At 55.0% G+C, this 23,595-nt stretch overlaps 2 protein-coding genes across 3 annotated transcripts; both read left to right on the forward strand.

Moving 5' to 3' along the window:
• Positions 1-6: 6 nt before the first annotated feature.
• On the forward strand, positions 7-12,136 carry ACAD10 (acyl-CoA dehydrogenase family member 10). 2 transcript variants are annotated; one of them, XM_040080784.2, is made up of 15 exons: positions 7-71; positions 817-1,033; positions 1,759-1,907; positions 2,430-2,624; positions 4,144-4,302; positions 5,032-5,191; positions 5,570-5,711; positions 5,971-6,039; positions 6,732-6,913; positions 7,461-7,611; positions 8,521-8,666; positions 9,134-9,307; positions 9,734-10,086; positions 11,435-11,494; positions 11,716-12,135. In XM_040080784.2, exons 2-15 carry the CDS (start codon positions 877-879, stop codon positions 11,791-11,793), a joined length of 2,175 nt encoding a protein of 724 aa, XP_039936718.1. In that variant the 5' UTR covers positions 7-71; positions 817-876; the 3' UTR covers positions 11,794-12,135. The 2 variants fall into 2 exon arrangements, with proteins under 2 accessions (XP_039936718.1, XP_039936719.1); XM_040080785.2 differs by lacking the exon at positions 7-71 and having other exon boundaries at positions 176-1,033; positions 11,439-11,494; positions 11,716-12,136.
• A 2,284-nt stretch (positions 12,137-14,420) lies between these two features.
• ALDH2 (aldehyde dehydrogenase 2 family member) lies at positions 14,421-22,668 on the forward strand. Its single transcript, XM_040080786.2, has 13 exons — positions 14,421-14,603; positions 15,646-15,750; positions 16,744-16,884; positions 17,114-17,193; positions 17,555-17,666; positions 18,101-18,229; positions 18,677-18,790; positions 19,123-19,225; positions 19,860-20,044; positions 20,334-20,498; positions 20,786-20,943; positions 21,635-21,749; positions 22,042-22,668. The coding sequence occupies exons 1-13, from the start codon at positions 14,481-14,483 to the stop codon at positions 22,072-22,074; spliced, it is 1,563 nt and encodes a 520-aa protein (XP_039936720.1). The 5' UTR covers positions 14,421-14,480; the 3' UTR covers positions 22,075-22,668.
• Positions 22,669-23,595: the final 927 nt, after the last annotated feature.

A 23,595-nucleotide genomic window follows, 5' to 3' on the forward strand; every position in this document is an offset into this window, starting at 1 on the left:
GGCGCGGCGGCGGCGGCGGCAGCGCGCGGGGGGCTGCGAGGGGCGGCCGCTGCTTCTCGCGAGAGTTCGAGGTAGGGTCTCGCGAGAGCGGGCGGCTTGCCCCGTGCCGGGCCGGCCGGTGTGAGGGACCCCCGGGAACGCTGAGGGGGAAAAACCTCGGGAACAGTGAGGGGGAAAAACCTCGGGATCACTGAGGGGGAGAGACCCCCGGGAACACTGAGGGGGAGAGACCCCTGGGAACACTGAGGGGGAGCGATCCCCGGGATCACCGAGGGGGAAAAACTCACGGGATCACCGAGTCCAGCCCCTGACTCATCCCCACCTTGTCACCGGGCCTTCCTTGGACACCTCCAGGGATGGGGACTCCACTACTTCCCTGGGCAGTTCCAATCCTTGAGCACCCTTTCCATGAAGGAATTCCTCCTGATGTCCAGCCTGAACCTCCCCTGGCGCACCTTGGGCTGTTGCACCATGTTGAGTCCCTTGTTCTCTGGGAGCAGAGCCCAACCCTCACATGGCTGCAATCGCTGATTATGATCAGTAATTAGTGTGTGTGATCCCATTGTCCCCAGCACTTGAAGGGATGTGGGCCCTGTGTAAAGCCCCATTCGGGGGTCCCTGCTTTGGCTGGGACACTTCAGTGTCTGCCCAGGGTGGAGTCACCATCCCTGGAAGTGTTCAGAGCAGACGTGGCCCTTGGCCCCAGGGTTTGGTGGATCTGGAGAGCTTGGACTTGAATCTTGGAGGTCTTCTCCAACATTAACAATTCCATGATTCTGTGGGCATAAATAAACATTTTCACCGGTAATTCTACAGCTGTGCTCCAGCCTCTCTCCAGTTGTGTGAGTTTCCCTGGCCCCTCCCGTGGTTCCCAGCATGTACCTGAGGAGCGCTGCCCGTGCCCAGAACCTTCTGTGTGCCGGGATCCGGCGGCTGCTGCTGGTCCAGCAGCAATCCAGAGGGTTCTCTTACAAAGCCGTGATCTTTGAGGAGAGTGGGGTGCTGCTCCCAGCCCCTCACAGGACAGCCACAGGTGTGTATTCCCATTCCTGATCCCACAGGATCGCAGAATGCCCTGAGGTGAGAGGGACCCACAGGGATCATCATCCAGCTCCTGGCCCTGCACAGACACTCCAGCAATCCCAGCCTGTCCCTGGCAGCGCTGTCCAAACTCTCCTGGAGCTCTGGCAGCCTCGGGGCCGTGCCCATTCCCTGGGGAACCCGGGCAGTGCCCAGCAGCCTCTGGGGGAAGAACCTTTCCCTGATATTTCAGCCTAACTGAGCCCTGGCACAGCTCCAGCGTTCTCTTGATCTGATCCCTGGTCACCAGAACTCCTGTGCATCTGCATTTATTTGGAAAGATAAATTTCAGGTTCCTCTTCCAGCTGTCTCTGGTTCTGGTGAGAGACCCAAGAACTTGTGATGGTGGGACCTGTTGTGCCATCAAAAGTCACAGAAGTACCAGTGACCACCCTGAACCCACCTGGTAACAAAACTGTCCTGTAGTGCCAGCACCTGATGCCACCCCAGGCTGGTGCAGTCCTTCAGCAGCTTTAGGAATTCTCCACACTGAGAGCAGGGATGAGGTGCTGCAGTTCCCGGAATGCCCCAACTCTCCCCTCTGTGCTGGGCCAATCACCCCAGCCCAGTACATCATTCTCACAGTGCTGGGCCGTGTATCAGCCCCACAGGGATGCCAAGCTGATTTCCCAGGTGTGCTGACGCTCTTTCCTGGCTTCCCTGCTGTTCTCCGTGCAGACTGGGAGGCTCAGAGCTGCGTTCCAGCCGGCACCGTCCAGCAAGCTGCACTGTCTGGAGGGGAGAACAGCCTCTCTCTCCAGTATTCCAGAGGAGAGCTGACAGCTGTGGAGTTCCTGCAGGAATTGGGACAGCAGTGCTTTGACATTGTAAGCCAACTTCCCCCTGCTCTCCCCGTGCTTCCTGACTGCATGGAAAAGGAAAATTGAAAAGAAATTCTTTGGTTGAAGGGTCTGGATTTTCCATCTAGGAAGCACTGCTGTCAGAGCAGGGCAGATTTTCACCATTATCCTGATTCCTGAGCAGGGCAGGCAGATTAATTTTCCTTAATTTCCTACTGGAATAAAGTCCTTTTTAAACATCTCAGTCTAAAACGCAGATTCCTTTTCTGCCTGCTGAGCTGTCAGTATCTGTCTCTCCCATGGCAGGCACAGTCCCAGTGAATTCCCTTTCCCAAAATCAGCCCTTTATCTCTGCTGTGGAATTAGGAATGTGAGAACATTTGTTTATTTGGGCGAAGCAATTTAGCTGAGAGATCCCCTGCCCGCCTTCTGCTGCCAGAGGAAGCAGGACAGCAAGATCAGATGATCAGGCAGCCTACCTACCCAACCACTCTCATTTTCACCCCATTTCTGGCCCGTTTTCACCCTTGGGGTTTCTCTGTTTCTCAGGCAAATGTCCGTGTTCCAGTGCACTCCTTTCTCTGGGATTTAATCCGAAGCGAGATGATAAAACAGCTCCCCATAATGGCAGAAGCAGCTCAGTGTATCCGGGCAGAAGGGCTTAAGACAGCTCTGCTGAGCCACTGCTTGTGCCTAGGGGCTGGAGGGAGGTTCCTGCCCCTGGACCGACTGCGCTTTGATGTGGTGAGTCTGGATGGATCCCAAATGGGGCTCTGTTCCTCCACCTGTGAAAGCAGCAGCTGAATTTCTTTGGGTGCAGGTAGCAGATGAGCAGCAGCACAGCTTGGTTGACATCAGTGGAACAGCCTGGCAAAACGCTTCCTGACACAACTCCTTGTAGGCACTTGGAGAGGGGCTGAGTGACATTTGCAAATCCACTGCAAAGTGCCCACACAGCCACGAGTCTCTGTAACAGGCACAGGCAGCGATGGAGATAAAGGACTTGGAAGCTGGAACACCAGACTAGAAATAAATGTTATTATTCAGTGCCCTGCCTGCTTTAAAAACAAACAAAAAAATAGCTTTAAAAGAGTAAGGACTCTTCAAAGAGTCCCTGCACCCCCTGTACTGCAAAGAACCCACTACCCCAACATGCTGCTGTGTCCCAGCAGAGCCTCCTTTCCCTGCACAAATCCCTGTCCCAGCAGATCTCCTCTCCCTGCACAGATCCCTGTTCCAGATCTCCTTTCCCTGCACAGATCCCTGTCCCAGCAGATCTCCTCTCCCTGCACAGATCTCCTCTCCCTGCACAGATCCCTGTTCCAGATCTCCTTTCCCTGCACAGATCCCTGTCCCAGCAGATCTCCTCTCCCTGCACAGATCTCCTCTCCCTGCACAGATCCCTGTTCCAGATCTCCTTTCCCTGCACAGATCCCTGTCCCAGCAGATCTCCTCTCCCTGCACAGATCTCCTCTCCCTGCACAGATCCCTGTCCCAGCAGATCTCCTCTCCCTGCACAGATCTCCTTTCCCTGCACAGACCCCTGTCCCAGCAGATCTCCCCTCCCAACACTCTTCACCTCTGCGGAGATGACACAGATTAGCCATCAGCCTCAAGGCTCCAATACCCACGGCCTCTCTGGTGTGTTCTGGAACAGCAGCAAGAGCCCTGCACAGCAATTAGTGGGGAAAAAATAATTGAATGTGGATTTCCATTAGTGATGGCTTTATATCCATCCCATAGATTTCTGTTCCTGGAGTGTTACCGAAGCAGGAATGGCTGCTGGGATTGTTCCTGGTTGTGAGGGCAGGGGGAGTGTTCAGACACCGAGTCAATGCTTTTTTGATCCAGACCTTAAGTGCACGGTTATGGTCAACACAGCTGCTGTGGAGGTGGTTTTGGGGTGGCTGGTGAGTGCAGTGGTCAGGACACTGGTTTCCCTGAGCCTTTGGAAGGTGCTGCCATCCAAGGCTTCCTTGGACAGCACTCCAGAACTGGTCTGGGACACTCAGTGAGTCTCCCACGCTGGGACATCTCATTGGATATCTTCCATCCAAGGACTGGCTGATCCTGTTTGGCTGATGTGAGCTGAGGAGCCACGGCCGAAGCGGTTGACACCCACACGGTCCCTGGAAGCACGGCCTACCCAGCTCCATGTTAATCAGACCAGTCTCTTTCCCACCCTCCCATCTCCATTTCCAGCACTGCCCAGATGTTTGTGGTCACAGCAGGCTCATGCATAATCCATCTGTTGTTGCTGTAGGTGGTTGAATCACTCCAGGAAGGGATGCCCAGGCCAGATCCTGGGATCTACAAGCTGTGCTTGGAGCGCCTGGGTGTCCAGCCCCAGGAATCCATCCTGCTGGACAGCAGCAGCCAGAACCTGAAGGCAGCAGCCCAGCTTGGCATGAAAACAGTGAAGGTACAAAGTGACACAGCCAGGGTGGGATTTGGGGATGGATTTGGGATCCTGTTTGGTTTGAACGGCTCAGGATTTTCAAGTGGCAGAGGCCGACTCCTGCCAGGCTTTTTGTTCCAGCCTGTGCTTGTCCCTGCAGGATGTAGTGGGGTTAAAGCAGGGATAACTGGCAAAGTCTGCTCTGGGCTGTTTCATTCATGGCTCCAAACCCTGTGTAACCTCAGGGAAGTCTCTTCTCCCTCCTGTTCTTCTGTTCCCTATTGGAGAAACAGCCCCATCCATATGGTTGAGACAACCACAGCAGAAAATGAGCCCCAGTTAATGAATTCCCAGAAGCTCTGAGGCCTCTTGGATGAGTCAGCTGGGGACTGACAGGTTACCCCCAGGCTTTGGGGTCAGTGAGCACAGGGGTTTTACTTTGGGGACCACTCGGGAAAGGAGAGGAGTGGCATTGATGGGAAGAGTGACCTCCACTCCCCTGGACTGCACACAGGGAATTCCAGCTCTTATCCCAGCCCAAGCTCACAGTGCCTGTGCCACCATCAGAGGTCCCTCCAGGGCAGAGGGAAGCTCTGTGCTGGCAGGGAATGACCCATGAATTCCTGTATGACAGTGGATCAGTGATGATGGACTCACAGGTAAATGCATCCCAGCCAGGCAGGGCTCTCTCTTTCCCAGGAAATTTTGTCTTCTAGATGTCACCCAGTGCTACTCTCTCCCTCCTGGTTTCAGGTTGATGATCCAGAAGCAGCACTCAAAGAGCTGGAAACCCATCTGGGATTTCCTTTGCGAGGGTTTGTTCCCTATACTCGTTCAGTGAGACCGGGCATGGAAATCCCAAAGGATCGCCTGCAAAAGTACCTTGAAGATGTTCTTGGTGCCCCCGCTGCAGGTATTGCAGTGGGTTTGGCCCTTGCATCAGAAAGCCTGGGTATTCTGGAGCTATTGGCTTTTTCCATATGACATAGGGGTTGAAAAGTAATATTGAGGAAAGGCTCGTAACCTCCAAGCAAACAGCACAGCCATTCCAGTTTCAGTGATCCATCGCTTTCCTAGAAATAAGAAACAACATTTTAGGACTTCCTCATTTTGGGAGGGGTTGAGCACAGGTTGCCAAAGAGATGTCAGGAATATTCCTGTCTTGTGAGGCATCTGTGAGCTGTTGCCGAGCTCCCCAGGGGTTTGGGACACAGAGTGAGATCTCAGCCCCAGGTGCAGGAAGGGGATGGAAAACCTGGAGAAGCGCTGACCGTCTGCTCCCAACTCCCAGCGCCACTGGAGTTACGGCAGTTTGACCACGGAGACTCCACCCGGAGCTATTTGGTGAAGTTTGGAGGTCGTTTGCTGGTGCTGAAGAAGGAGGAGGAGCCTCCCGATGGCCCCTCGGGCTCTTCTGTCCCAAGGGAATACAGGTGAGAGGGGTCCTGCTGTGCCAGAGGAGCAGGACATGTGGGGAAGATCATTTGTGACCTCCCCTCGTTTTCCAGAGTGTGGGATAGATCTGGGGGCTCCGGGCCGTGGGAAGATGTGAGTGTGCTCCTTTCACCTACCCCAGGCACATTATTTTAGTGTTTAGTTTAGTTTAAAACTGAGCACGGTGATGTGGTGTGTCTGCCTCCAGCACTGCCGTTCCAGGACTGATTCCCTCGCGCCTCTCTCCCTCCCTGGCAGGGTGCTGAAGGCTCTGGCTGAGGCTGGTGTTCCTGTGCCCCCTGTGCTTGCTCTCTGCCCGGACAGAAGGTAATCCCGTCCCTCAGCTTTCACTCTGTGCTTGGCAGCTGCAGCCAGATTGCCCCAAAGATGAGGAGAGAAGGAGCCAGAGCTCACAAAGTGCTCTGATCCAATGAACGTTTGTGCAGTGTGGGGCTGGAGGAGCCTCTGGAAGTTCAAAGGACAGAATCACTTTTATTCGGTTTGGTTGAGGTGTGTCCCATTTCAGCAATTAATCCAAAAGCTCTCTTTGAAAAGCAGCTATAAAGCAGTACTGTAGGGCTTCCCGCTGACTCAGAGTGCTCAGCTTTGCAATAAAGAAAGGATTTTTCCAACTGCCAGACCTCAGACAGCAGTGACAGCAGCAGATCTGTGACAGGACACCCCTCAGGCCTGCAGCCTGCTCAGATCTCTGCTGGCTGCAGGAATCGCTCTCCGTGTGCCCTCTGCTCCTGGTGCTTGTGAGCAGCCCGACAGCCCAGCTCTCACCCACCGCAGGGAGCAGGGAACTTGGATTCTGGCTCCAAGCTCAGCTTCCTGGGGCTGGAGGCACCAGGGCTGAGCATTCCACAGCCACCTGCCACAGGCAGCCTGAGTGAGCGCCCAGGTTCTGCTGGGGCTGCCCTTCACCCGCCCTGGGGGGCACGTTCGAGGCGCAGGTGAGATTTGGGGGTAGCAGCAGGATTGACCTCAGCCCCACTGGTCCCGATTTGCTTCCCCAGCATCCTTGGCACTCCTTTCTACCTGCTGGAGCACCGTGCTGGCTGCATCCACCGCGCCCCGTCGCTGCCCGCCGTGCCGCCGCGCCGGCGCAGGGCCTGCTACGGGGCCATGGCACACGTCCTGGCCAGGATCCACAGCCTGCACCTCGGAGCTGCCACGCTGCAGGAGCTCGGGGAGCACGGTGAGAGGAGCCTCTCTGGAGCCTTTCTTCTCCTGTGTGTCAGCATTTCTAGGGATAGGCAGCGTGGACCAAACTAGGGGCAGGTGGGAAGGCGAAGATGAGCAGTCCAGAGTCTGAGTCCCCAGGTGTGGTGGGGGGGTGTGAAGAGCTCTTCAAATCCGGATTTGCCATGAATTCCCAAAGTGCTCCTGCCTCCCAGGGCTTCCTGCCACGTTTGTTGCCATCTTTGGGTACAGGAGTAAGTTCTTTGCTGCCATCTCTGACCAAACCTCCCCAAGCAGCCCCTCCAGTCCCTCTGCAGAGATAGCTCAGCGTCCTGGAGCTGGTGGAGAAGTTACATTTTTGTCCAGGATTGGATTATTTCCACCTGGATATTAATTCCAGTGCCCAGTTAAGAAGGTATGAGACGCCTGGAAATCACGGTTAAATTCTTGGAGCTTAAATCAGGGCTCTGGACTGAGATCTGCTTGGCTGTTTGACTTTTTCCTGTGTCCCTTTTGAAGCCTCTTTGTGCCTTTCCCTGGGAGCCTCCGTTCCTCTGTTCCAGGAAATTACATCCAGCAGCAGGTTGAGACCTGGACAAAGCAGTATCGAGCTGTGGAAACTCACCTGATCCCAGCGATGGAGAGGCTCATCCAATGGCTGCCTCTGCATTTTCCTGAATGCCAGAAGACAACAGTGGTGCACGGTGATTTCAGGTACTGCCCTGGAGCACATCCCAGGCAGCAAACAAGGACCGAGTGTAAAATGACCCACAAACTCCAAAAGGTGCTGATTGGGCTGGGGCAGCGGCTTCAGAGCAGCCCAAAAGCTGGGTTTTGGGTCAGGGTCAGCATCCCCAGGGAATGGGAATGAGTTCCTTCATCCAGCAGCTGCAAATGCTGGTCTGACACTGCAGGATCATCAGCTCTTCCTGCAATACTCAGGAATCAGCCCTGATGCTTCTTGACAGTGGTACTGGGTGCTGGGAGAGCGTGGGTGGTGAAACCCGCTGGTGTTCCAGGTGAAGTCCTGCAGGAGTGGGGTGGCTGGGACAGAGGAGAGGGACACTGTGGTGCTTCTGTGCTGCTCGAGCTCAGCTGGGTCCTGCCAGGGCCGTGGGGCTGCAGTGCCAGCTCTGGGCCAAGGCTCCTTTCCCGAGGTTCCAGGAGCTCTCTGCACCCTGGCAGGATCACTGCCTGCTCTGGTTGCTCCCAGGGGGCTCCTGGCCTCTCATGGGGCTCACACTGGTGAGGGCTGTGCATGATCCACAGCACATGGCACAAGCTCTATGCCTTTGACATGACCAGGAGATCCCCTGGACAAGGACTTGCCGGCTTCACTTTCTGGTTACCCTGTCCAGCAGCATCTGCTGCTGATCTGAGGCGCTGACTCACTTGGTTTCATTCTCCAGAGCACAGTTTAGTCCATTATTAACCAGGGAGTTCAACATTGAGTAACCTCCACGCTCTGCTTGCAGAAATTAATATTTCACTTTGTGCTGCCTTCCAAAGGACTTGGCCATTTTTGAAGAGAGCGAAGAGCACTGAAAGCACCTCCTGCTGCTGAGCACTGGGATTTTCCCCTCCTCTGGAGACTTTTCTGATCTCTTTTTCCCTCTGATACAGGATGGACCACCTGGTCTTTCATCCAGACAGGCCAGAAGTCCTTGCTGTGCTGGGCTGGAAGTTTGCCACTCTAGGAGATCCCATGTGTGATCTGGCGAATAACTGTATGAGCTTCTTCCTGCCAGCCCACTTTGGTGCTCGCAGAGGTACACAGGGGGCACAGGCACCTTTGGCACACGCAGAGGAACCAGAGTTCAGAACAGAGCAGCTCCTGCCCAAGCAGCTCAGCTGGCAGTGGGGCTCAGTGCAGCTAGAAAGGGCTCTGGGTTTGCATTATTTTCCCTCTCTTTTGGGTGGGAAAGCTGTGAGGCAGATCAGGAGTGGTTTGTGCACTAAGTTAATAAGAAAAATACCGGGTTAAACGGCGAGGTTCCATCATTGAGGAGGGATCTCTGTCAGTCACAGTTTCACCCTAACCAGAACTGCCCCGTGTGCATTCTGGGGCACGGGCTGGTGCCAATCCCCAGAGTTCCGTAAGGAGCCAGCACAGCGGCCATGGAGGGTGCAGGTGTCTCCATGGAAGTGCCTGGCTGTGCCACACAGCTCGCACCATCCCTAGGGAGCTCCGAGCTGCTCTCTCAGCTGACTCCCTGTTACCTCTTCCATCTTCCAGGCTTGAGGAGCTGTGACTTGGGGCAGCTGGGAATCCCCACGGCAGAGGAGTATTCCCAGATGTACTGTGGTCACATGGGGGTGGAGCTCCCGCAGAACTGGAATTTCTACCTGGCCTTTGCTTTTTTCCGCCTGGCCGTGGTGCTGCAGGGACGTCACCGCGGCTCGCTGGCAGGTGAGGAGCCCAGCCAGGCCAGGGCACAGCCACGGGCACAGAGCTGCCTCCCTGCTCCAGCACAGCCTGGTCTTGCCCGGTGTTTGTGCTGTGGGGTCTTTCCTTTCCTGGGAGAACCGAGCAGAGGCCAAAGCTGGGAGCCCGGAGCTGTCTCCTACAGATGGAGCTCTCAGACCTTCCAGCTCAGCACCAGCCTTTGCCGAGGGACTCGGGGAGGTGCTGGGAACTCTGGGTGCTGTTGGCACACATCAGGTGTGGCCTGGGAGCCTTTATCAGAATTAAATCTGATGTTATTTTCACATCCCTTAGAGAGGAGTTTCCCCGAGTCCTGCTGGGCTGGCCCAGAGGAGAGCACGCGCTGCTGTTTGGGATGTGACTGCATTACACAGGCTCTTCCCAACAAGCGTCCTGTTCTCTTGTCCCCAGGGAGGCCAGCTCCAGGTGGCAGCAGCCCCAAGGACGCAGAGTTTGTGGCAGAGCTGGCTTGGGATTTTGCCATCAGAGAAGGATTCCGTGTGTTTGAGAACCTCCCTTCCACAAAGCTGCTCGCACGACATTCCAGCACCCGGGCGGGGCTCGGGCCGTTCCTGAGCAGGAGCTGCAGCACCTGGGCACGGCCTGGGGCAGCCCCTGTGCCCAGAGTCCCCCCGGTCACTGCCCCCAGCAGCCTGCTGGGGACGGCCCGGGGTCTGTGCTGCAAGGTGGAAAATACGGGCACCCAGTGGGGCTTTCCGAGTTCCCACCCCAGAGGGACTCCACGCTCTCTGCCAGAACCGCAGGTGAGACATCCGTGCTGAAGATGCTTTGCTGCACCTGCCCCAGGGTGGGGATTGTGGCCTCCAAGTGTCCTGGCTCTCCTGATCACGTCAGACATTTGGCACTGCTGGAGTCCAGTGGCTTGGAGGAAAAGGACTGTGGTCATATGGCTGTGACAGAGTTTGTATCCCGGGAAACAGTGATTTTGGAAGCTGGCACTCCCTTCCGACAGAAGCAGATTAACGCCAGCCCAGCTGTGGCTGCTCACCCAAGGTCCTGCCATCCGTGCTGATGGTGTGCCCGGAGCTTGGCTGAGCTTTCCAGCACCTGCCAGTCCGGGAAGCAATGGTTGTTCCTTACCTTTCCCTGTCCGGGGAAGCCTCATTCCTGTCTCCCTCTGGGAAAGGCTGAGTTAATTCCCTTCACAGTGTCCCTTTGGTGCTCCCTTGGGAGGTCCCTCAGATGGGGCAGGGAGCTGCTTGCACCTCCCCAGCAAACAGCCCCACCCTTGGGCTGCTACCAAGATTATATTCTTAATTATTCTAGTGGCATTATCAAATTCTAGTGGATGACTTAACCTCCTTTCAGCTGCCAGAAAAATATCCAGGTGCCCTTCCAAAGCGTTTGCTTGCGCTCTGGCAGAAACCAGCGAACGCCAGCGTGTCAGGGCACTTGGCAGCTGATCCACTGAGAAGGTGGAAAGGGCAGGGAAGCAGCAGCTGTGGGGAATTTGGAGGTGCTGAGATGAGCTGATCTCCTTGCCCTTCCTCGAAACGTTCATCTTTGCCAAGTCTCCAAACATCAGGATTGCCACACTCGCGCTACTCCATGCCTTGGGCTTGTGGAGATGCTGCTCCTGGCATGTGGCACCGCAGAGCCCCCTCAGTCCTGTCACCCCCACATCCATCCCACTGCTCTTTCCCTTGGCATCATCCCTGCACTGTCAGCCTTTGCTGTGGAAGTGCGTTGTGAAAGCCAGGGGAGGAGTTTTGCTGCCTGCAACAGCAAGATAATGCAGAGGGCTGTTACACAGCCAAATATTCCCAGCCCGGAACTGCCACAGCGCTCCAGAGCTGGGCACAGCCAAGGGCAAGGGCCAGGCTGCCCCGTGCCAGCTGGCACTGCCAGGGAGAGGTTCATCCCTGGGAGCTTGGCAGCCAGATGTCCTTGGCTGAGGCAGGATCTCAGCTGATCCTGCCTCATCCCGCACCGATCCCAAAGGCTGCCTGTCCCCGCAGCTCTCCGTGGAGATCCTCTCCAGAGGAGGGAGCAGAGGAAGCTCAGTTTCTCCTTCAGAGCCGTGGTTGGCTGTCAGAGGGGGCAGCACCAGGGGCACCAGACCATCTGATGTGTCTCATCCTCTTCCCCCAGGCAGAGAGTGCCAGGACCAAGGCGGTGGCGCTGATGGCTGCCATGGATCAGGGCTCCAGGGTGAGCAGATTCCTGAGGCTCCAGCCTTCCCTGACCCTAAAAGAGCAACACTGGGACCCCTCCCTTCTGGGGCCGCCTCCACCCCGCTGCAGTCTGGGGCCTGTGAGCATGAGGGGTGATTTGTCCTGTCTGCTGTGGGATCCCCAGGGACATTGCTGCCATCCTGCCCTGGTCCTGCAGCCCTCTGTGTGTCCACATGGGCTCTGGTCTCTCTCCCACAGGTCCCTGGAGTAAAACATCTCCGCAGTGCAGATCCCAGCCCAGCACTTCCCTTGGACCTGAGCTCCACGTCTGGCTGAAGGTCCCAAGGGATTCATTGGACAGGACTCTCCAAACCAGAGCTGAGCCAGGAGCTGCAGCACTGGGAAACCTCTGATGGGGACCCAAACCAGCCCCCCTGGCATGGGAGAGGCCGTGCTAAGGGCAGGCTGTGAGCTTCTCAATTCCAGTGGTGTTTGGTGTTATCTGTGCTCAGTGCTTTTATTGCCTGGCTCAATACGAGGCAAAGTCCATCCTTGGGTTGTGAGGCTGCAGGAAATCAGAACTGCAGCAGGGAGAGTTGTTTGGGCCTGGCCTGGCTGGGGGTGCAAGACTTGGCTTTGGGAATAAAGAGAATGAACCAGCATGTCTCTTCTCCTTCAGCACATCTCTTCTTCTTCAGCACAACCTCCAGCAACTTGCAGATGCTGGAAAAGTCTTTGGTGATGGAAGGAACTGAATCCAGTCCTCGAGGTCTCTGGATTCAGGGGACACTCCAGAGCTGAGGCAGTGCTGTGGAGCTGGGAGAAACTGGGAGGACTCCATGGTCTCAGGAGTGTGGTGGGGTCTCTTTAGGGACCATGGAGGATGGGACCTTTGGGAGCTTTCAGTGCTTTACAGAGGCCAGAGCAAGGGGAGAGCTGTGGGAACAACCACGGTAACTTTTATGAGCATGAGCAATTTATATGTTGTATTAATTAAATATTAAAGTAATGGGTACGGTTCTTTGGATTCTCCTGCTCTCCAGCGTGGGTGCAGCCTCAGCCCATCTGCCCAGGGCGGCCGCCTCCTCCCAGCCCTCAGGGGCACAAGGGGTGCTGCACAGAGCCCTGGGCCGTGCTGGCTCTCAGCACAAGGACCATGAGGCTGTAGGGAAGCCGGTAACCCGAGCCTTGGATTCTCCCAAGCTCCAGGGTGAAATTCCACCTCAGCCTCAGGCATTTGGCTCTGCTGTGGAAGGGGGAGGGAGCTGAGCCCGAGCCCAGCCCAGATATTTGGGATGGTTTCCCAGCAGGCACCTGACTCGTGCGCCTCTCACCTCCTTCGGGCAGGCTCAGGGGGCTGAGAGCCGGGTCTGCCCTGAGGGGTTTTAGTGCTGGATCTGCCTCCAAGCCCCGGGGGAGGGAAGGGGCTGCTCGAGAGAACCAAAAGCTTTGTTTAACACAGGACTAGTGCTCAATGTCCTGCATTGTCCATGCCGGAATCAGCTGAAGACACAGGACACGCGTGAGGGCTCAGCCCCGAGCTGGAGCCCCGCTCTGCCCTGTGGATACCTTGAGCCGCTCCCTCTGGGAGACACGGGCACATCTCTGCAGGTAGGACAGGCCTGGCATCTCCCACAGGTGGTTTAACAACGCAGGGCTGCAGCAGCACGGAGAACACCTCGGAACAAGAGCTCCTGCCAGTGCCACTGTCACCCTCCAAGGGATACGGGCGGTCAAGGGTGAGGGAGGCTGAGATCCAGCACAAGAGGATTTCTTTGCAGCTGATCCGGGGAACACACGGCCTAATCCGTGTCCTGCTGGATAACCTCGGGCACGCGTTTTGCCTTCTCTGGGCTGTGCTGTTCCTCCCTGCGCAACTGGGCTGATCCTTCCCTCTGCCGAGAGAAATGCCTGCAAACGCAGGAACCTCCCGCAAGACTTTCAGCGACCGGGGTCATCCAGGACAGCGGGTGAAACTATTCCTGAAGTCACGCATTCTACAATTTTCTGTCCCCTTTAGTAGACCAGAGCCACCCCTGTCACCCTTCACAGACCCCTGACTGAGTCTCTTACACGGGGTAATACCACAGGGGTTTTTTAGAGGTTAAAAACTCTTTGTATTTTTGGTCTGTGGCTTCCTTAGTGATGATGATGATAACCCGAGCACACCTCTGCTCCCTGCACGTGAATCTGCACCTGGATACGCCGAGGTTGCACAAGGAATAGAAAACAAACCAGAAAAAAAAGCCCTTTAGCCATTGTCGGGAGCGATTTCACAAAGCCTCTCATTTGCATTCACCGAGAAAGTCCCTGTTGTGAAAGCACTTCACTGGCTTTGTTCCACTGTTCCTACACACGGGAGGGTTTTTTTGGGCGCCTGGGTGGACGGTAACGGTGGCACATCCGTGGAACCGGGAGTCCAGGTCCCCAAATTCCCCCTTATCACCTTCCCTCAAAATCAACGAACTCAGCGAAGATGTTGCTGAGGGTTTTTTTCTCCCTTTTTTCCTAGTTGTTTTGCCTGCAATTAGGCACAAAGTTCCCTGGGCATGGACCGGGAGACAGCAGAGACGGGACAGGGACAGGGACAGGGACAGGGACAGGGACCGGGACAGTGCTGGACACGGATGAGGCACCAAACCAAGACTGATTTGAACTGATCTGAGCCGAACCGACCCGAACGGTGCTGAGCTGTGCGGAGCCCAGCTGAGGCACGCCAAGCTGATCCAAACGGGACCGTGCTAAACCGAGCCGAGCCGAACTGAGCCAAACTGTGCTGCTCGAACCGAGCTGGATGGAGCCTATTCCATAGGAACCAAGGACGCCGAGCTGGTTCTACTCGTGCCGCGCTGCCGAGAGCAGCACCGAGCCGAGCCAAACCGAGCCGAGGTGGGCGGTGCCGGGGCGGAGCGGGGCGGGCGGAGCGGGGCTGGCCCGAGCTGCGGAGCCCGGCCCGGCCCGGCCCGGCCCGGCTCAGCTCAGCTCAGCTCAGCTCAGCTCAGCTCAGCTCAGCTCAGCTCAGCATGCTGCGTGCGGTGGTGCGCGGCTCCCGGCTCTGCCCGGCCCTGCTCCGGGCTCCGTTCTCGGCCGCCGCCGCCTCCCCCATCCCGGCGCCCAACCCTCGCCCCGACATCGCCTATAACAAGGTAGGGCCGCGCTGGGAGCCCGGGGCAGCCGGGCCGGGCCGGGGGCTGCGGGGCTCCCGTGTCCGCCGATGGAGCCCGGTGCGGGGCTGAGCCCGGGGCAGCCGGGGAATTGGGCCCAAAGCCTCGGGAAAGAGCGGCCCTGGGTGCAGCCGCAAGTGCGGGGCGCGGGGCGTGTGTCCCATCGCCACCGGGCTCTGTCCCCTTCCCCTCCGCGGGTTCAGCAACCCCGCATAGGTGCGAGCGACCTAAGGAAAAACTCTGGGAAAGGGCACGGGAGGAGAGGGGAAGGTGCTTGGCTGGTTATCTGCAGAGACCAGACCCTTGTTCCAGGAAAATCGCGTGGGATCACCTGCGCGGGGTGCTGGTGGAAGGCAGCGTTCCAAGGCACCCGGCCACTCCTTCGCCGGTGGCCGTGTCCAGGCTCTTGGTGGTTGTCTGAGCGTTCTGCACGGTCTCGGCGAGCACCACGATCTTTGCACTCCCATTCTCTTGCCACAGACCTGAAAAAAAATCACCCTTAGAAAGAAGGAGTTGGTAAAAAGCTGCCGTTAGCAGCTGGTTCTGGTGTATGGTGAGCCTAGAATCGGTTAATCTGGGAAATAATAGAATCATTTAGATGGGAAAAGACTCATAAGACCGTAAGAAATGCTGTAAAAGCTCTGGTGCTCTGGACAAAATCAACTCACTGTATTGTCCATGCCTAAAGCATTTAGACTCTTCAATCTCCCAGGATTCCCAGTGTCCCTGCACAGCTCCAGCCTGGCTCCCAGCTTTTGCAGGGACCTACCAAGGTGGGAACCTTTTCCAATTCACGTGCTGTTTGCTGAGCTGTGAATTCTTTTATTCACTCCAGGCTGTGTTGTGTGCTTTTAGGCGCTATAAGTAACTCCTTCATATTGCTGCAGGTTTGGAGCCCACACAAGTCAACTTAAGCCCTTTTAATTAACCAGGCTCCTCAGACGCCATCAAAGAACCAAAGCTCTCCTTGATTTCCCTGGGATCTGGCTTGGAGGCTCAGCCCTGCTTGGCTTTTTCCTTGCAGATTTTCATAAATAACGAATGGCACGATGCAGTCAGCAAGAAAACCTTCCCAACCATCAACCCAGCCACGGGAGAAGTCATCTGCCAGGTGGCTGAGGGAGATAAGGTAAGTGTTGGGATGAGGTGGGTTTCTTCTCCGTGGGAGCAGGTCCAGAGGGGTCGCAGAGGAAGACACCACCCCATGTCTCACCTGGACAGCTCCGTGTTTGCAGCAGTGTCTGATCTTTGCAAATACCACGTCAAGAGCTGCTTGGGTCCTTCCTTGACTACTGCTTTCAAAAAAAAAAGAAATGCTGGGGAATAAAGTCATGTAATCATCACTTGCCTTACGCAATGCCCTCCTGGGAGTCTGTGGGAGAGCTGAGTTGGTGTTTCTCAGCAATTTTGGGGTTTTCCTACAGTCTGGAAACTTGTGTGTGTTCCCCAAGGGAGGAGTGAGTGAGGGAAACCCTTTGTTGTTTGCTTCTCTGTGGCAGCCTGGCTTGTCCTGGCGAGACCATTGCAGCAAGCCAGGACAGAGAACCAAGTAGGAACCAGCAAATGCCCTGGCAGGACAAAAGCATGGATCAAGGAAAAAAACTCCTTTAGACTGGATTCTGAAAAAGTGCCACAAGGAGACTTCCAGGGCTTTTTCCATGCCTCGTTCTAGGATGCAAATATCCACCCAGCAGGTGACATTGCAGAAATGACCTGATGAAATTTGCACTCTGTGTAGCTGAAATAACAGAGGGTGAGCACAGGCGGAGGTTGTGGCCGCAGAGCTGTTGCACCCATCTGCTCCACTGCCATTCCTGCTCCCTCCTGCTCAGGGATGCAGCCTGGGTGGGAAAGCTGTGTCCTCACAGTGTTGGTGCTCACGGGGAAGGTGGCCCAGGGCTGTACCCATGTGCTCCCCTGCCCTGGCATTGAGGAGTGCCTTGCAGCGGGGCAGCTGCCAAGGCTGCAGGTTCTTCCCCCAAAAGCCTGGCAGGAGCAGGCTCTTGTGCTGTCTGTCTGCAGGCTCTTTTCTCCTGGAGAGCAGCGAGAGCTTTTGTTGTTTGCAGAGAGGGAGCAGGGGCTGGTTGCTCCTTTCTCAGCCTTTTCCTGGGCTCCCCCGCAGGCAGATGTGGACAAGGCGGTCCAGGCAGCCAAGGCAGCGTTCCAGCTGGGCTCTCCCTGGAGGAGGATGGATGCATCTCACCGGGGGAAGCTGCTGAACCGTCTGGCTGACCTGATCGAGAGGGACCGCGCCTACCTGGCCGTGAGTGCGGGACTGGGAACACGGGGGGGTCGTGTCCATTGGGTGGGCTGGGGGCTTCATCCCCAGCTCAGGCTTGGGACAGACTCACAAAGGGTGGGGAAATACTTCTGGGAAGCTGAGAGCAAAATGCTGACGTGCAGGACAGAGGCAGGCTGCAAACTGAGAATTGGCTCGAGGCTGTACGTGCGACTCCCCCCGGCTCTTCAGGAAAGCTCGGTGTCTTTTGCAGGCCCTGGAAACCCTGGATAACGGCAAACCCTACGCCATCTCCTACCTGGTGGATTTGGACATGGTGGTCAAATGTCTCAGGTGGGTTTGGAGGCCACGGCCACAGCTGAAACTGAATCTCTGCAGGTTCAGCTATCTCCAAATTCAGGTGCTGTGGGATCTGCACCTGGCTGATGGTTTCATATCAGACACTTGGGGTTTACTTTTCGCTGTAATTCCTCTGATTTCTCAAAGTCACACAAATGGTGGTGATCTGTTACAGCATAGAAATTGCCATGGGAGACACAAATATTTATTTACTGTCCGTTCTTTAAATCACCTGTTTGGGAAATACCTGCTCTGAGTTGTGTCTGAAGTGACTGAAGAAGAGGAAGCCTCTCATTTTCTGTTGGCAGCAGACTTGTTATTTTCATTCCAGTGACCAATTTGTTATTGTTTCCAGATACTTTGCAGGCTGGTCCGATAAGTTCCATGGCAAAACCATCCCGTTAGATGGAGATTTCTTCTGTTACACAAGACACGAGCCGGTGGGAGTCTGTGGACAAATCATCCCGGTGAGTAAAATGTAACTGCAGTTCCTGCAACCTTGCAAGAATTCCATGTTACAGTGTAAGTTCCCCTCTGTTGCCAGCCACTGCTTCCTCCCACAGGAGCTGGGCTTGAACCAGCTGGGAGGGCTCTTACTTCACTCTGGCAGTGCAGAACTGGCTGTTAATTTCACAGGCTCTGAGTAAGGTTTACTTTATATCTGCTGATTGAAAAAATAAAAATTAAAAAAAGGAAGCTTTAAGCCCATTTATAGAATTACCTGACTCAGAACCACAATTAAGTTTAAACTGCTACCTAGAATTAACCCCCAAAATTTTGTGTGATGAGAAGAAAATCCAAGACTCTTCCCCAAGTGGTGATTTGAGTGGAGCTCACTGAGTAATTCCTGACTAATCAGAAACATTCAAGTTCACACCGCAAATCCTTCCTTGTTTTTCAGTGGAACTTCCCGCTGTTGATGCAAGCATGGAAACTGGGGCCTGCGCTGGCCACTGGGAATGTGGTTGTGATGAAAGTGGCAGAGCAAACCCCCCTGAGTGCTCTCTACGTGGCCAGTCTGATCAAAGAGGTGAGGGCAAGGCCAAGATTCCATCACTGCTGGAGACAGGAGCAGGGAAGGCCGCGTTGTCCTGGGTCTCTCAGCCAAAAAAAAAAAAAAAAAAAATCCCCTTTTTCATGTAAATGCACGTGCAGACGATGGGAGTCTTGTTCAGGGAGGGACTCTTTGAGGTTTGATTGGATAAGGAGCTTCAGGGTGACCAGAAAGGGAACATATATCTGTATTTGTATGTGTATATAAACCTTCAAATTGTGCTTGGGATGTGGGGTGGGAAGAGGAATTGTCCTGGTTATTGCACACAGCATTAAAATAAAGCCCTGGGAAATCTAAGGAGAATTCAAAGGAGTAAAGGCTGTTGCTGGTAGGAGGTCTCCTGAGTGTCACAGGCAGAGGAGGGGAGCGGAAGCCTTGCTTTGCAGAAGGAATAACGTACTGTGTCCTGCTGGGACTTGCCAGGCTGGATTCCCCCCGGGCGTGGTGAACATCATCCCTGGCTATGGGCCCACGGCAGGAGCTGCCATCTCCTCCCACATGGACATTGACAAAGTGGCCTTCACCGGCTCCACGGAGGTAAGGAGCCTTCAGCCCTTGGGACTGGGGAATATCTCATAGCTGGATAGAATGCTGGAGGTGCTTTGCCTTCTACCCCTCATTTAAAGCTGATCCCAGGGTGGGAGATGTATATCTGCATTACATAAGACTCTTTTGCTCTGACTGGATTCTTTAGAATATTTCCTATTGTTTCCCTTGAGCTGCTTCTTACTGGAGGTGAAACTGTGGGCAGACTTAAAGCCCTGACAATGAGGGGATTAACACGAAATGCTGACTGAGATGTAAACCCAGAGAGAGCCCTGTTGCTGATGTGGGAGTTAATTCCAGCACCTGCTCTGCTCTCCCTGCAGGTCGGACACCTGATCCAAAAGGCTGCAGCAGAGAGTAACCTCAAGAGGGTGACCCTGGAGCTTGGAGGGAAGAGCCCAAATATCATCATGTCTGATGCAGACAGTGAGTAGCTGCTGGGCAATGTTTGATCTGTGCCTTTTACCTTGGCTTCTTCCAAGCAGAGCTGGAGGGTAAAAGGAAAAGGAAGTTCTCCTGTGTGAGGCTCTAGCCCCAGCATCACCACTCTGTGCCTCCTGCTGGAGCTGCCGCATTTGTGTTTTAGCACTTCTCCACTCCCAGTTCTCTTCCCAGTGCTGGGTAGTTCAGTTATCAACAAAAAATAATTGTTTCAGTATCCTCCTCCAGTCCTTGCTCCAGTTGTTTCACTTCTCTTGGAGCACACCACTCTTTTCTTCTCCTGTGAAGTCCTGCTTCCCTCATCCCTTGCATATGAACTCATTTTTGGCCTCGATGAGCCAACACATGCTTTTATATGGCAGCTAAGGAAGGAAGAAAATTCCTCCTTAATACCTGATAATTTCCAATGAGAACTGTAAACTGCCACAGGTTAGATATCAATCTCTAGTCTGGGGTGCTTTAATAAAGAATTAAATCTGTAACCCCTGCCCTACCAACCCATGGCAAATGCTGTCAGCTGAAAGGACTTTGTATCCCCAGCAGTCTCTGCGATAACTGTCCCAAAGAAGCCCCAGGCTCTGGTTTTATTTGCTTATTTGTTTTCTCTCCCTCTTCCTAGTGGACTGGGCTGTGGATCAAGCCCACTTTGCCCTGTTCTTCAACCAAGGGCAGTGCTGCTGCGCCGGGTCCAGGACCTATGTGCAGGAGGACATTTACAACGAGTTTGTGGAGAGGAGCGTGGAGAAGGCCAAGGCCAGGGTGGTTGGAAACCCCTTTGACTTCAAAACTGAGCAGGGGCCTCAGGTAAGAGCAGGAAATGCCCTGAGCTGTTATCTCATGAAATGGTGCCAATCTTGAGTGATTGTGAATGGGAGTATCCTTGGGTCTGTTGATTAACCTAACTGAAACTGTGCCCATTATCACTGGTTCGGGAGGGAGAAGTTAATGAACCATTCTGATCATTCCAAAGCTTGATGCTGGCGTTTAAAAACAATTATTTCCCTTTAGAGGTTGCTTGGCAGCCCGTTGAAACAAGGAATAGAGTACAGCAGGTGGGAGCGGAATCTGACGTGTGTCCCCTCCTGGCTCTTAGGTGGATGAGGAGCAGTTCAAGAAGATCCTGGGCTACGTCAGCACCGGGCAGCGGGAGGGAGCCAAGCTGCTGTGTGGTGGCAACCCCGCTGCAGACAGGGGCTACTTCATCCAGCCCACGGTCTTTGGGGACGTGCAGGACAACATGACCATTGCCAGGGAGGAGGTGAGAACTGCAGCACCTCCTGGCCAGCCCCTTTCCCCCTCTGGATGCAAAACCCCCAGGTTTACCAGCACTGGCTGCTGATGGCCTGTGAATCTCGAGGTTTCTCAGTGTCACATTATCTTCCCTTCTGGTGACAACCTGGGCCCTTTTGTAAACAGGGGAAGTGGCACTGAATTTCGTGTCCCGTGGGACTTTCAGCTCACGCAAACAGCCCCACATCACCCACGGCCTCACTTCCCTCTGATCCGCTCACACGGACTCTCTCATGCCCTGCTTGGATTTTGCAGATCTTTGGGCCGGTCATGCAGATCCTGAAATTCAAAACCATCGAGGAGGTGATTGAGAGAGCCAACGACTCCAAGTACGGCCTGGCAGCCGCGGTGTTCACCAAGGACCTGGACAAAGCCAACTTTGTGTCGCAGAGCCTGCGGGCTGGGACAGTCTGGTGAGCCTGCCCTGCCTGCCACAGCTGCTGGGAGCTTCCCTGGGCACTGCCTTGGCTCACTGGGATTGTTCTTTAACAGCTGATCTCTCCTTTGGGTTTAATCCTTGCCTGTACTTTGCTCAGTGTATTGTCAGAGCTTCGGGTGTAACGGGGACTTGGTAGAATTTAGGTGTGTTTTTTATATATATTCATTTATTTAGGCTGGAGCATCTCTCCTATGAGAGTGGTTATCTGGGAGTGTTCACCTGGAGAAGGGAAGGCTCCAAGGAGACCTCAGAGCCTCTTCCAGTGACTAAAGGGGCTCCAGGAGAGCTGGAGAGGGACTGGGGACAAGGGATGGAGGGACAGGACACAGGGAATGGCTTCCACAGCCAGAGGGCAGGGATGGATGGGATATTGGGAAGGAATTCCTACCTGTGAGGGTGGGGAGGCCCTGGCACAGAGAAGCTATGGCTGCCTCTGGATCTTTGGAAGTCGCAGCTGAGGGTGGCCAACTGGACACCTGGCCCGAGAGATGTGCATGGATTCCATGATGTTCTGTGTCCTGCCTGAGAAATTCCAGTGTTGATTCATCCTGTTGAGACAAACACATGAATCCTGCCCAGAAATTCTGCCCAGAAGAGCTCAGGTGTGCTGCCAGGGGGCTCTTCCCTGAGCTCCAGGTGTGTTTCATCCTCGCTTTCCGTTCCAGGATAAACTGCTACGATGTGTTTGGTGCCCAGGCTCCCTTCGGTGGCTACAAAGCCTCTGGGAACGGGCGGGAGCTGGGAGAGTACGGCCTGGAGGCTTATGTGGAGGTGAAAAATGTGAGTACCCCCAGATCCAATGCTTTCCCAAGCCTCTGGTGGAGCTCCAGAACGTCTTTGTGCCATTGGGGTGGGCTGGGCTGAGCCCTGAAACCCAACTGGGGCAAAACTGTGACCCAAACTTTGAGCTTCCCCTTCTCCTTGAGCTTTCCCAGTCTCCAAACCTGTCCCTGACTGGGATACACTGCGTTTTCTCCTGCCTCTCACCCTTCCAGTGAATACCCCTGAAAACTCCAGAAAAATAAAAGCCCCAGACTTGTAACTTTTTTTTTTTTTCCCCTTTTTTCCCTAGGTGACAATCAAAATCCCACAGAAAAACTCCTAAAGGACAGCAACCTTCTCCACGAGCTTGAAAATAATTACGCAGCTCCGTGACACACAAAGGAAAGCTCAACACACAAAGTTTAGTATGCAAAAATATGTAACTCTGCATTAAGAGGTATTTTTTAGGTGTTTAAAGGAGATTTTGTTAAAAAAGAGAAAAAAAAACAAACCTACTCGGCTTTATCTTTTTAAAATACCAAATACAGTTGGCTGAGCACTAACAAGATGGGTGGTTACTCTGGTTACATTTTGGGTATGTATTATGTGGGTGCAATCACCTATAGGAGAGGGGTGTGATCTTTACATCTCTATCTGATGTAAGCTTATTTTTTCCCCAAGAAATCATTTAAATGTTGTTTAGTCTAGGAGGATTTATATAATAGAAAATAACAGTTATCGTGTTGGCTTAATTAGGTCTATACCCCTTGTCCTATAAACTGTTTCTCTTCTGTGAGCAAAGTGAACTGAGTTCGATGTGTACCTGGGCCAGGGAGCAGCGTGAAATCTTTGAGGGAAAAGTGTTTTGTTTTTTTTTTGTTCCGTCCTGCTCGTTGTAGCCACTCCAAATAAACATTTCTTGTCTCAGTGCAATCAACCTTACTTTTCTAAGAGGTTTGTGCCAGTGAGCCCAAATGCACACGAATGCCCACATCCATTATTTTAAAGGATTTTCTCTGACTTTCTGCCCTCCTCACTGTCCTTGTGTTGCCTTAATGTTACAGAGGGGAAAGTACACCTGGTACCTGGCCCCAGCACGGCTGGAGGTGTGAGTGAGGGCGGTGGGGCTGCCCCGGGAGGCACGGCCATGGTGTGATTATTGGGGAGGACGGTCCGTGCCCGGCCGGAGAGCACAGAGCGGCTTCTGAGGCTCCTTCTCTCCGCTTCCCCTCACGGCCCCAAGGGCGGCCAACCTCCCTCAGGCGCGCGGCCTCTCGAGATCTCGCGAGACTTCGAGCCACCCGGCTCCTCAGACCAGCGGGTGCCCTGAGATCCCGCGAGACCACCGGGACTCGACGGGCGGCAAGTCCCCTCGTTAGGTTTTCCCCATCGCGATCTCGCGAGACCTCGCTTTGCTCCGCCCCACCCTCTTGCCCGACAGGGGGCGGGGCCAGAGAGCTTCGCTCCGCCCCCGAGGCTCGGCGATTCTAGCGTCATTACAAGACGCCGCCTCCTCGAAAGCCCGGCGGGGGCTTTGCCGTTCCCGTCGCGCTTTTAGAGCTGCCGCCAGCCGCCTGCAAACCGCGCCAGCGCCGTGGCGGCGGCTCCCAAAATCCCGCGGCGGGCGCGGAGCGGGCTCGGCGATCCCGCTCCGTCCTCCCGTGGGGCCCGCGGCGGCGGTAGCGGGGCTGCGGCGGGACGCGGCGGCCGGCGGGGCTGCCCGGCGCGGGGTGCCGGCGATGTCCGGGTCCCGGGCGGCTCCTCCCGGTTGAGCGGCGGCTCCGCGCGGGCCCCGCGCCCTCCCCGCGCCGCGGGGTCCGGCACCCGCGGTCCGCCCGGCCGGGCATGAGGCGGAGCGGCGGAG

This window comes from Hirundo rustica, chromosome 17 (genome assembly GCF_015227805.2).
Source record: "Hirundo rustica isolate bHirRus1 chromosome 17, bHirRus1.pri.v3, whole genome shotgun sequence".
NCBI classification, from domain to species: domain Eukaryota; kingdom Metazoa; phylum Chordata; class Aves; order Passeriformes; family Hirundinidae; genus Hirundo; species Hirundo rustica.